At 34.4% G+C, this 13,729-nt stretch overlaps 2 protein-coding genes across 2 annotated transcripts in view; both read left to right on the top strand.

Annotated features, from left to right (window-relative positions):
* The window catches only part of LOC129950747 (loricrin-like), a 32,239-nt gene extending 21,857 nt beyond the window's left edge, over positions 1-10,382 (top strand). The window contains exons 3-4 of the mRNA XM_056062669.1: positions 8,606-8,941; positions 10,243-10,382. Of these exons, the coding sequence (XP_055918644.1) occupies positions 8,606-8,941; positions 10,243-10,366 (460 nt within the window). The 3' untranslated portion in view covers positions 10,367-10,382. The remainder of the gene's footprint in view (positions 1-8,605; positions 8,942-10,242) is intronic.
* A 242-nt stretch (positions 10,383-10,624) lies between these two features.
* On the top strand, positions 10,625-11,641 carry LOC129950748 (MOB kinase activator-like 2). The gene has a single exon (XM_056062670.1). It carries the CDS (start codon positions 10,625-10,627, stop codon positions 11,639-11,641), a length of 1,017 nt encoding a protein of 338 aa, XP_055918645.1.
* The last annotated feature ends 2,088 nt before the right edge of the window (positions 11,642-13,729 follow it).

Raw genomic sequence — 13,729 nt, forward strand, 5'->3', positions numbered from 1 at the left:
CTTTTTTTAAACTGCTATGGTAAAAAAATACCCACGCCATTTTACTAGGAGCCCTTTCTGCATTATTATATGTATAACAAAATTTATTTGAAGTCGATATCTCTTCTGGATCTAGAGCTATGGATGACAATAAAAACGTCGCGAAGGTACTGACGTACAAACGTACGTACACATTCACGCACAGACATCTTTCTAAAAATCTTTTATTTCTTCTCTAGAGACCTTGAAACGTCGAGAAATGTCACTATTTTCAATTTGAAAAATCGGACCCATTGCAATAACTTCCTATGGGAAGTTAATAAAGCTTTTCTACAAATTACAGCTTTGTCGAGCCACTTTCATAACAACTTTTCTTTTACTATGTCTGTCATCAAATATTTGTATGCCTACGTAGACTTTATTATTTCTTCGTTTCCATGGTAAAAAAATGAATTTCGACAAATTTCATAAAGATTCTATTTTGCTCCTAGATTAAATAACCCTTTTGAATTTCCATTTGCAAACCATCAACTCACGTTTGTTGAACCACAAGAGTAAAAATTATCAATTTATTAAATTTTGTCAAATCTTAAAATTTTTTCTTTCAATATCAAAATATTCATAACCAATTCCACTAGAAAATCATATCCGATTTTTTTTTGTCTTCGAATCTAGTTGATCTGAGTCTCCATAACCAGTAATAGATATTTTAAATCTCTTCCCAAAGGATTTGAATCGAATCGTTTTTGTTTTTCTTTTGAAGTTTTATTTTATTAAACAAAATTAATTTGAAAGTTCATGCATAAAATATAAACAAGCTCATTCAACCATTCAAAAGTCGAAAACCATCAAACTGGCCTACCTAGCTCCTTCCTGCCTGAATTTCATACATACACGATTTAGCCCCCCAACCCACATGCATCAGTTGCTGCATTATTTATGCATAAACTCAACTTAAAACACTTTGGCTCATCGATACGTATAAGTGTAACATTGATGAATAAATGTCGCCTTACCAGCAGTCAGCAATATCAGTGGATCCAGTTTACCACCCCCAAATATTATTCCACATTGAATATGCACTCTTAGGGGTTTCGTTCGGTATAATATAAAATTTGAACTAAAATTAAAAAAAATAGTTAAAAAGTTTGTATCATATCGAAATTCTTTATGCATGGTGCTAAAACTATTATGTCATCACTTTCCATAGAGATGTTTTTTTTTAATTAGACACAACTTTGCTGCTAGTTAGTTTGGGGTAGGTTTTGAAAAAAAAGAACTAAATGCATTGCATAGCATATGAACGAACGCGGATTTAATAAAAATTCACCAATAAATTATGACTGCGCGATACTCAACTCAAATATGTTTACGGTGTTGTATCATACGTATCCATGGACTTCTACAACTCGACTTAGTATGCTGTTATAAAAGCACTTAATAGATTTCAAAAATGCTCTGTTAACACTGGGTTGACATCATGCACTCTATATACTCCCCACCAACCCCATACACCTACAAAAAGAAGGGTGGAAATATTTTTGAATCGCACTCATTTTTGTGTCACACAATGCATTTGAAAAGTGTTGAATAATTTAAAAAGCTATATTTTTTAAAAATATTTGTTCCATTATATTCAGCACTTTTTTTTTGTTTTGTGTGCTGTTATAATTTTTCTACAACAGCCTACAACCTATAGAAGACTTTGCGCGAAAAAAAATCACATATTAATATACTCACTTTTGGCTTATTCATCAATGCAGTAGATATGCGGATTTAAACAAGGGCCAAGGGGTATGAAGGTGGGAAAATTTTTCAAAAAAAATGATATATGGAAATAACAATCTATAAGCATGACACTGATACAAGGAGCCTTTGGAACATGGCTTATATTACCTCGTTAATGGACATTTTTATAATGCATTGATATTGATCAGTTTTCATAATGGTGCAAAGGTTTTATAAAAGTCTGCTTGTTGTTTTTTTTTGTTTAAACTCTCAGATCGAATTTTAAAATAATCATTTATTTTTTTTTTTTTTTTTTTTTTTTTTTTTTTTTTATCCGATGGAAATCTTCAAAAGACACTCGGTAAGAATCGGTACCGAGTAGTGTGGGACTCTTACCGCACTAAAACCACCGGTGAATCAGGACCAATCTATGAAAGATCGACAAATGATTTTTATTTCTTAATTTTTAAAATCGCATTGGGGGAAGTTTAAGGTTATAACACTTTCCCGTAGCTTTTAGCCCATCAGCTCATGAGGCTTGGTTCTTCTTAATCTCCGAACATTGTCTCGTACATTTAATACGGTCTCCATTTCAGAGTTAGTATGACTTTGCAGCCGCTTATTGTGTGATACAGCGTGTTTCTTAACCACTTCTGTAACCATTTCAATTTGAAGGTCACGATGTAGATCGCTATTTCTTATATACCAAGGGGCATTTATTATTCCACGAAGGACCTTGCTTTGGAATTTTTGGATGGGTTCAGCATTTGTTTTCTTTGTACAGCCCCATAGTTGGATGCCATATGTCCAAACGGGTTTCAATACTTGCTTATATAACATTAGTTTGTTCTGGATAGATAGGTCAGAGTTCTTTCCTATTAACCAGTACATTTTTCTGTACTTCAAGTTTAGTTCTTCTCTTTTCTTTTTGATGTGTTCTTTCCATTTAAGCTTTGCATCCAAATTCATTCCAAGGTATTTGGCGGTATTGGAGTAAGGTACTTCTGTACTGTTTATAAAAATTGGAACATTGTTTATGTTTTTGTTTGTAAAGTTTATATGCGTCGATTTTGTTTCGTTTAATTTGATACGCCATTTGTGCGTCCAATCACTAACTTTATCGACTGCATTTTGCAATTTTTGTGTAGCCTTCGTAACGGATTTATCTGGCACCAATATTGCAGTATCATCAGCAAAGGTGGCCATGATAGCGTTGATGTCCACTGGAATATCCCTTGTATATAACAGATACAGGGTTGGTCCTAGGACACTTCCTTGTGGTACACCGGCTTCAATTTTCTTAAGTTCCGAGTAATTTTGGTCATACCGTACTCTAAAGAGTCGGTTCGTAATGTAGGATTTCAGTATTTCGTAGTACTGCCTGGGGAAGTCCCTATGCAGTTTGTACTCAAGTCCCAAGTGCCAAACCTTGTCAAAAGCTTGAGCAACATCTAAGAATACAGACGAGCATACTTGTTTTTCTTCAAGTGCCTTTTCCACAACATCCGTAATTCGATGCACTTGGTCTATCGTGGAATGTTTATTTCTAAATCCAAACTGATGGCTCGGAATTAGTCTTCTTTCTTCAATTATTTTGTTAAGCCTTTTAAGTAGCAGTTTTTCAAAAACTTTTGCCATGATTGGTATAAGCGATATTGGTCTGTAAGATGTAACTTCTGTTGGTGGCTTACCTTGTTTAGGTATAACAATGACTTCCGCAATTTTCCAATGATGTGGCACATATCTTAGTTTAAGGCATGCGTTTATTATAAATTGGAGTTTCTTGAAGGCTATAAGAGGCATTTCTTTCAGAACCTGAGCAGTTATAAGATCGTACCCTGGTGACTTTTTGTTTGACAGCTTATGTTGACACATGCTTCTTACTTCTTTGAGCGTGACAAAAGGTATTTCACATTCGTCGTTTCTGTCAACAAACTGTAAGGGATCTGTAGCTGTGCTTGCTGGGAATGGCTTGAAAACATTCGCGAGATGTTCAGCAAAGAGATCAGCCTTTTGTTTCGGGTTTCCGATCCATTTACCATCTTGAGATTTTATCGGCGGGTTTTGTGTCTGAGGTCTTTTTAGGCGCTTAGTTGCTTTCCATAAGGAGTATTCTGTAGAAGCATCCGTCGTCAGACTTTTCAGGAATCTACTTAGTGAATCATTTTTAAACTCACAGATTCTTTTTTTTAATTCGTTGTTAAGACGGTTAAAAACTACCTTATCATCTGGGAATCTCGTGGATTGCCATTTTCTTCTAGCTCTTCTTTTTTCCAATATCAACTCCTTTATTTCGATAGGATATTTTATTTCTTTTTCTCTCGCATTCGAAATAGTTTGAGTACTTTCTTCTGCAGCCTGCTGCACATCAGCAATAAATTGTTCTACTTCATGATCAATTTGTTCAATTGTTTGCATAGGGGATCTTAGGTTTATAAAATTTTCAAGTTTGTCTCTGAATTCGTTCCAGTTTGTTCTGTTATTCACGAGCTTGGGATTACTTTTTTCTATTATTTCTGTTTCGCTCAGTGATAAAATTACTGGAGTATGATCTGATGACAAATCATAATTACCTTCGACACTTATATGATTTCGTTTAATACCTTTAACTACGAAAAAGTCTATAAGGTCTGGTATTTTGTTAGTATCAGATGGCCAATATGTTGGCGAACCAGAAGAATAAAATTCGCAGTTGTATTTTCGGCCTGCTTGGTATAGCCGTTTACCTTTTGTTGTTATGAGCCTAGATCCCCATTGGGTGTGTTTAGCATTGAAGTCGCCACCAACAAGGAAGTTATGTCCTAACAAATGTAGGAGTTCTGCATAGTCTTCTTCAGTTGGAGAGCGCCTCGGAGGGCAGTATATAGCTGCTATTTTGAATTCTTTCTTTTTTATACCAATACTAATTGTTGTTACTTGCATGTTTTCTTTAGTAAACTTTGGTTCTTCAAAGTGTGTTAAGCACTTTTTTATAAGTATTGCTGATCCTCCCCTAGCTTTGTCAGCTGGGTGCGGAGCGTGATAACATGTATAGTTTGGTAATTTATTATCAAGATTTTGTTCAATAGCGAGGTGGGTTTCGGACACCAAACAAATGTCTATATGCTCTATGTCTAAAAAGATGTTTAGTTCTGATACATGCTGTAAGAGACCGTTTGCATTCCATGTTGCGATTTTGAGTGTTCTGTCCATCATTGTTTTTTAAGAGCGACTTCTTCGCTTAGCTGTTTTATGTTTAAATCTTGTTGGTCAATCCTTTTCAGGATGAGTTCCAGCATTTCTTTTATAGAAGTTTCCTCATTCTTCCGCACATTTTTTACAATCTGGGAATAGGATTTATTTTCATCACTTTTGCTTAGTGCAATTGCTTTTCCCGGTTGATTTTTAGTAATGTTATCGACCGTTACTTTTTTGCTTTCAACTACTGGTTTTGTGTTGGTTGAGTTTCTAAACTTGTTCCCAGTTTTGTAAATAATCATTTATAAAAAAGTAAATGGTACATATTTCACATACATGCATAGTGCACATAGGTATAGGTTGGTATCTGTATCTAGATTTCGTTTTAAGTGGTTATATTGAAATTGTATCAACCTACTCAATTATATTATATTTGTTTCGTTCTTTGGAATACACCCATGGGACGCATAACTAATAACGAAATACGAAATACTTTAGTTTTTAATGATAAACTTCAAAACTTTTAAAATGTGAAAATATTTCAATGCTACTTTAAACAATATTGTTCGGAGCAAAATTGGTTTGAAAAAAGTACGTATACGCCCAAGTGCACATATAACAATTTTCAATGCACGAGTATGTACGTTTTCGGTATAATTTTGTAATTCTTAATATATTTAATACTAAAACAACTTTTATATGATCAAAGTTGAAAATGTTTAAAATGAAATAGTTACATTTAATATATTAAACTATAAATATTAAATTTTGAGCGTTCATATGGTAAATGTTAAAACTTAAGACTACTATAGTTAGTTATGTATATAACAATATTTTATAATGAAAAAATAGTATGATGAAGTTTTCAAACTTATTTTTCAATAAACTGAAAATTAAAGAAGCACAATCCAAGTTTTGAAGCTATATGACACCACAAGAGGTCAATACTGGCAAACTATTTGTAACTTAATTGATTTTAAGACTATTAGTAGTTAGTTCATTAGTAGCATTGTTCATCGAGGTAGATTTAAAAACGGCCAATATTTCGGTCACCATCAAAACAGCGATAAAAAAAAATACAAAAACTTTATGATTTTGATTTTGAATTTAACAGAAAAAGAAGTTACAATGGTTCTTATTGATTTTTGCCTTCAAAATCAACACCAAACCCTCAATAAACGCAAAACTTGCTGTTCCAAAAACCATTCCTTTGCACAATTGTTATTCGGTACAAAAGGGTTTTTAATAAGGCCGGGTAGATGTTGTGTGTACATTTGGTGGCGTTCGCAGTGTGGCGAAGCCCAGTCAGCGAACAATTGGCCTTGTCTAGGGTCGTGAGCTTTGAGCTTCTCGGCCAGTTGGATCTTTGTCCGACCCAAAATTCGCCAAGAATTCCGAAAGGTCGAGTTCTTGTGCACAGAGGAATAGACTGCCTTGGGTTATGCTCTAAGGTTTTACGGACCGCGGGGATGTTCTCGGCCGATATTGTATTCCTTGAACGAACGAGTGTTGGCTGATTGTTTACTGAACCGGTCGTCTCAAATTCGGCCATCAAACGTTGAAGATTTGACTGTGACGGACCACCACGTCTACAGTAAAATGGGAACAATTCGCGTAACTTTTGCGTTAACGAACTCTCATTTTGATAATAAATTTTTATCATTTCAACGTGCTGTTCAGTCAGTCGTGTAACATCACTTGATGATTTGCAATAAACAACTAAGTATTTAAACAAAAGAATTGACAGATGTCACCACGGGCACCATGGGGCACCAAAATCAACCCGCGCCAATTGAAAAACCCTTTAATATTGAAAAAAAATTAAATGTTAAAATGTAATGAAAGTCCATAGCTGTCAGTTTTCCGAAACGAAATTAAGTTGTTCATTTTACAAAAATCAACTTACCATCTCAACAGCTTAACATTCCACGTACGAGTCTGAAGAAAATGCACAAAGATCTTATATTATTCAATTACAATCTGCAATTAATCGCGACCATCTTCTTTGTTAGCATTTCGTAGTTTGGGCATTAGAATACCTTAAATTGGACAAGGTGTATTTCAGGTTAATTGACTTTTTAAGGACATTTAACTAGAAGATCTGTTGTGTATGACACAAAATTTCAAAGTCGTTCAACTTCTAGATGTCCACGAATATTTAATCTGACTCCTTTCTACTTTTTTGTTGTTTAACACACTTTTAAGACCGATTTTAGGACAAAAAACAGGGATTGATTTAAGTACTTGCGACATACCAATATGGTCCTAACAGTTCGTAAGCTACAAACCGTAGCATGATGGTTAGTGCGTTGGACTGTCATGCCAGAGGTCTTGGGTTCTATCTCTGCCATGCCTATGTCATCATTTTTCACGGGTACTGGCTCTTGCGAGAAATTCTCCAAGAGTAATTCTTGTCATCAAATTAGCCGTTCAGATTCGTCTTAAAATTGTAGGTCCCCTGCATCCCTGACAACAGTACTCGCACACAGGAATGGTTGAGATTTGTAAGTCACTAGCCCCTAGTTCTATTTTATTTACAAAGCATCAACAAGGTCCTAAAAATTTATCAGACGTTGTTCTTACTAATATAACCATAATAAGTGGGTAAAGGAAAACCGGGATTTTTTTCTTTCTTGGTTGGCAGCTTTGTTCCAATTTGTTTCTTTATCTTTGAATAAACCAAAACACAAAACAAAAATTAAGAACACTTTTTAAGTTGTGGTCATGAAAACTACCCATCATATTGCAAGACTCTGATAAAGTGAGTCCGCATAAGTTTGCTTGCCGTCATAAAAAAAGGTATAGTGAGGTAAACTTTAAAAGATATATTACATAATATTAAACTATTAAAGGGGAACAATTCTATCGCACGTTATTTTAGCAATACTTTAACTATATATGCAGTAAAAGTTGGCGAAAGAAAAAGAAATCTAAGATTTTGATACATACTATATTGTTGCTCCACTAAAATCAGTCTTAGCGTGATGTTGTACAGCCTAAGGCACTCTCAATAAGTTGGCTATCTAACACTGAAAGAATTATTCAAGTCGGATCAGTAGTTTCTAAGGTAAGCGTGTTCAAACAAGCAAACAAGCAAATAAACAAACAAACAAGATCTTCACAATTATAATTTTAGAGCAGATTCTTAAATTGGAGATATTTGTGTTTACAATTAAGTTAACGATGCTCTGCACCTTTTATATTGTAGATATTACGTTTTTATAACAAAACATCGAACTGCATTAGAAAAACAAACATATATATGTACATAAACAAAGTATATATCTATGTAAGTGTGTGCATTTATTATTATTTGATAGGTTATTTAGGCCCCCAGTTATCTTTGTTATATAGCTTTACACCTCTATTCCTGAAGCAATATTCCTACAATAGTCACCTGCTGTTCCTTTATTTACACCTGGCTTGAAAGAGGATGTGCTTATGATGCTTTCACTATAACTGCACTATATGTATATAGATACATACATTTTCTATTGATTTTAGTTCACAGTAAAAAATGTCATCGTCCCGCTTCTAGCTTTGTGTCGACTACCCGACTACCGAGCTGGTTTTTCAAAGTTTCTGAGTGTTTTTTTTTTGTTTACATATAAATTCTTTGTCTATACTAATTTTATTTCCCTTTTCCTTAGCATTTTCAATTTTTTGTTTTTTGAATTTCAATTTTTGTATATGTTTGCTTTTTTCTATTTTTCAATTTTAGAATGTTTGGCACGGCACCGTGTTCAGCATGTGGACAAACAATTGCACCAAATGAATTTGTTATGAGGACTACATCGCCGATAAGTAGTCAGCAAAAACAACAGCAACAACAACAGCAGCAGCAACAACAACAACAGAATCAGCATCCTATTCAAACAGGACACAGTCAAGCGCCACCTGGTGTCGGTGGGGTCGAGAATCAGAGGCATTTTCAAACACATCAGAATCTGCTCACCCATCCGCAGCATCAGCATCACATACCAGTGGAGCATCACGTTTTCCATTTGAAGTGCTTTGCTTGTTCAAAGTGTGCATCACAACTTCGACCTGGTGATAGGTACGTACCTAACCTACCTATGTTCCTACCTACCTACCTGCCCAACACTGTTTAGATACTGAAGACCTACATATGCATAGGTCTTCCTTTTTTTTTGTAAAATGGTGATAGTTCAATTTTGTGTGTTTTTGGCTAATTTTTTGTCTACTTTGAAATTTGTTGTTTTCTTTTTTTTTTAATGTTTTTTGTGTTTTTCTGGAAAACTGTTCAACGTTGAGATGAGGAATTTTCCATCACGTCGACTAAAAGCTTTGAGAATTTTTTTTACTGTTGTATTACAGATCCATAAAGCTATATGGGTTTTATCTTCTTTTTATTTATGTTGGTTTTTTGTTGTATTTTGACAGATTTTTGAATTGTTGTTTGATGACAAAATGATTTATTTTCGAGCTTAGAAAATATTATTCAATCTGGTGTCAAAGAGTTTTAGGTTATAGCAGTGATTATTAAAACAAAAAATACATGCATACATATACACCTGATGGAGTTGGCTTTTTATCCGATCTAAAATTATTATTAAAACATTTTGTTAGAATAAACTTTTATCAGGTAACACTTAAAAAACCTTTTTCGGTCATTGAATAAAGAATCTACATAAATATTTTATTCTTAAATGGAAGAGGGAGGAAATTGAGCTTAGAATAGCACAAAGGCTGACTTACTTTGCAGTCTTGTTTTTTTTTGATAAATTAATCAACATAACCTATACATTTTTAGATACATAAGTCCAAAATGCCTTATAGCTAAAAACTTGAAACGTCTGTTTATTCTCATTCATTTTTTTATTTCAAAGCTTTCATTTTTACCATCTCAAGAGTTTTAGAAGTATTGAACATGATACTGAATATATTTTCAAATCAATTAAAACTCCTTAGCAACATTACAAAACATTAATTTCTTATATCTTTGATTCCATTACATCGAGCTGACAATCTAATATCGAATATTTCTGGAGTACCACAAGAAAGCCATTTAGGCCCTTCTTCTTTATTTCTTTATTTTCAAAAGAAATAATAATTAACATATTTTTCTTCTTAATATTTTAGACACTTAACAAACATTTTTTGAGTGTAGGTTTGAAAGCATCTTTCTAAACCCATATCAGCTCAAACCCAAAACACACATAATTATAGGTCCTTCTCAACTTAGCTTAAAATACGTTAACCAGAGAGGGCGAGAGTCAATATTGCATGTACCCTAATTTGTTCAAATTATTCCTATCTCCACTATTTTACTTAATTCATCGAAATCAAAAAATATTTGTTTACAAATTTTAACAAACAAAAATAATTTCCTTGCAGATACTACATGCTTGGTGGCAGCTTAGTTTGTGAACAAGACTGGCACAAGTTAATCAAAACAACGTCCACAAATCCCCCTGTACGCAAAGGCAAAGTTGGCAGACCAAGAAGATCCAAAGACTGAGAAGTTGCCACACGTTTGGGTAGGCCACCGAAGCTCAAAAAAGGTTCACCACTACCTGACGTTAGCGGCGGTGGTGGTGAACCAACAACACATCAGCCCATACTCCCCCACGGCCATCATCATCATCCGTTTGTTGGTGGCGGTGGTACATCTGGGAGTTTGATTCCTATCGATCGTGCATCATCTCAAAATTTTCCAGTTTCTCCGGGTAAGGATCATTTTTTGTACAACAATCTCTACAACCGAGATGTTGAGTTTATGAAAAATTTGATACGCACTAATAGTGCTGCGGGTGGCGGCAGTGGAGGTGGAGGTGGTGACCTCGATCGAAACCCGAACCTGCGTCATATGCATCAGTATGGTGATTTCGACCATAGACCGCTGCATGATCACCAAAGTACACAGTGCCCACCTGGTATGGAACATCAACAGCACCTATTTGCATGTGGCAGTGGACCGCACATGTTGCCCCTGGTGGCACGATCTTTTTCTTGTTCCCAGCCGAGTGGCATGGGCGACTACCCAAGCGAAACCATTAAACACCATTGTAAAAGTGAAAAACATGACGACGATGTGAGCAGCGGTAGTGGCAGTGGCGGTGGCGGCAAATGTCAAATGCATTCCAACAACGTCGTCGTCGGCAGCCCGGGTGGAGGTGGCATCCTAGTGAAAACCGAATTCAATGAGATGCAGCAGAGTAAATCATCACCTGTCCACGAAGTATTCGAGATGACTTCAAATGCATTCACATCAAATGTACTAGGCGGCGGCGGTAGCAGTGGTAGTGCCCAGTTCCATCATGACCATCCAGACAGTGCCAGCAGTCCCCCGTTGCCCCTGATGGAATCTGCAAATGCATCCTCGAACATCGTATCCCACCACCACCATCAACAGCTTCAACACCAACACCATCAGCACCACCAGTGCTCGCCTCATTCATATGAATCATATCTGTATGCCAGTGCCAGTGGACCCAACCGAGTGGGAATGTCCCCGCGTCAGCCACCAGGAACGATGAGCACTGGAGCTTCTAGTGGTGGTGGTAATTCAGAAGTGTCCGGAACTCTATTCCATTGTAAATCATTCTTTGCTGACAGCGGCAGCGGTAGCTCTGGAATTGCAGCCTTCTACCCAAACAACCAGCCGCACCAGTCGAATAATGGTGACTCTTGCCGAGGAGACGACTCCAATGGTGGCTATCCCAGCAGCACCAACACCAGAGACTCCGAAGAGAAAGTAGTTAAAGCAATTAAAGCAAGAAAAATTTCAGATTAATGGAACCAAAGGAAAGTAGTTACACACACATTTTGTGCCTACGTCGACGACGAACGCCGCCGGCAGCGTTCAAAATTCAAAACGAAAACAGCACCACACACTTAAAGAAAAAAACATAGGATGAAATCTAATACTAACACAAAAACAAGTAGAGCGACGAAAGGATAATAATTATTCAATTTTATTCAAGTTGCATGAAATAAATTTAAATTTAAAAACTAAACAAAACGAAACAATCAAAAAAGGTTAAAGGTTGTAAACTTTCACAAAAGAAAGCGAAAAAAGTAGATATAGAGACCGAAATACAGACACGAAAGAACAAAATAGAGAGAGAGCTTATATGTTGTTTAAAAAAAATTCTTGTTAAATAAAAATAATAAAAATATTCTTTAAGAAGCAAAACTTGTAAACTTTCAATTAAATTGTAATTAAAATAAAAAACAAAAAACAGTGAAATTAGAATTACTATCGATAGACTCAAAGGTTATAAACTATAGGTAAACCAATAAAATATAATAAATAGAAAATTGAGAAAAATAAATATTTTATTTTAAGAAACAATGATGGGGGTTTGTTAAACAAAACATTAAACAACAACTTTAAAGTGGATAAACATATTCCTTAAAGAAACTTATGGCATTTGGTTGATGCTCTTTGGGTTAAAAAGTGAAAGAGTGAAGCAAAAATGTAAGTTTTCAAAAATTATTAGAATTCGACTGATCCACTCATTTCCAGACTTATCATCAAAATTATGAAAAACTTTAAGATCGAAGAATACTCAAAATTTCAAGCAAATGTAAACAAGATACACACAACGGTTAAGCAAAATTAGGTTTTCAATTTGGAGGCATTGAATCAATCCATAAATCAAGAAGAAGCAAGACACTAATAAAATAATATAGAAAATGGACTCCATTGTTCCGTAAGTACTAAATAAAATATTGGACAAATTTTCAACATCAAATGAACAACTAACAATTTGATAACACTTGTCGACACTTGTCATTTTTTTTAAGATGTCTTGAATTAAAATCTCGCTTTTAAATCCTTTTCTCTCAAAAATATGGAAGTTTTTAGAATGCCAAATATAACCAAAAACGGGTTTTTAAGACTAAGTTTATAGATACAACATATCCTTTGACAATAAATTCATTCAATAAATCATCAAACGATTTTAAGAAATAGAAGTCCTTATTCTCTAGATACAGTTTTCATAGTTTCTCAGTAGTTATGAGTCTTCATTTGACCTTATTTAATTTTGTATGTTTGAGAATAGTTTGTTTTAGAATTAAGTTTAAATATTCCGAATTAGGCTATATGTGCTCAAACTTAACCATATCCATTTTTAACATTATTTTTATATATTTTTCAATGTATGTATTTCAAAAACTTGGTGATTTTATAACCTTAAGTTAGTCAACAAGTTTGTTATAAGATTCAAAATTGCTTGTTTATCGTTTTGCGTTTTTTTGTTAAGAACCGTTTTAGCAAAACCACTTCAGCGTTATTTTAAGGTTAATACTAACAACAAATCTGATTTTTTTTAAATAAATAATATACTGAACATTTTTTAACGGACTATTTAAGTAAGAAACTGTTGATTTGAAAAGTCATCGCGAATTTTATTTGGCAAAAGAAGTCCATCATGAATTTACATAGCCTCAAAAATGCTAATAATAGGTTAAATTTCAAAAACCTGACGTGAAAGATTGATGTTGAAGTCGGACTTGAACTTAAGCCATCAAAACCATTAAAACAATTAAATTTGATTACCTGCATTTACTTGTTGGTTAGTGCTATCGATCCAAAATTTATAATAAAGTGAGGCCTTGAGGGCCTTTTTCCGTTTCATATTAGAGAGAAATAATTTTATTTTTTTCTGTTGAATTCATTTCCCACTTAAGATGTTAAGACACGATATTTTAAAATGAAGCGGTTACAATTTTATTGTTTTCGAAAATTCGTAAGCTTTCTTACAAAATTACAATATAAAAAGTGGAGCATTCTGCCTTTTGAATCTTCTTTACCAAAAAGATACATATGTTTATTTAAAATTTAAATTGAAGTTAGAAAATTACAAGACTAAGA

The sequence above is a fragment of the Eupeodes corollae genome, chromosome 3 (genome assembly GCF_945859685.1).
Source record: "Eupeodes corollae chromosome 3, idEupCoro1.1, whole genome shotgun sequence".
Lineage (NCBI taxonomy): Eukaryota > Metazoa > Arthropoda > Insecta > Diptera > Syrphidae > Eupeodes > Eupeodes corollae.

Bases quoted from the DNA above. Each gene is read 5' to 3' on its own strand.
- LOC129950748 (XM_056062670.1), top strand. From the start codon at position 10,625: ATGAAAAATTTGATACGCACTAATAGTGCTGCGGGTGGCGGCAGTGGA.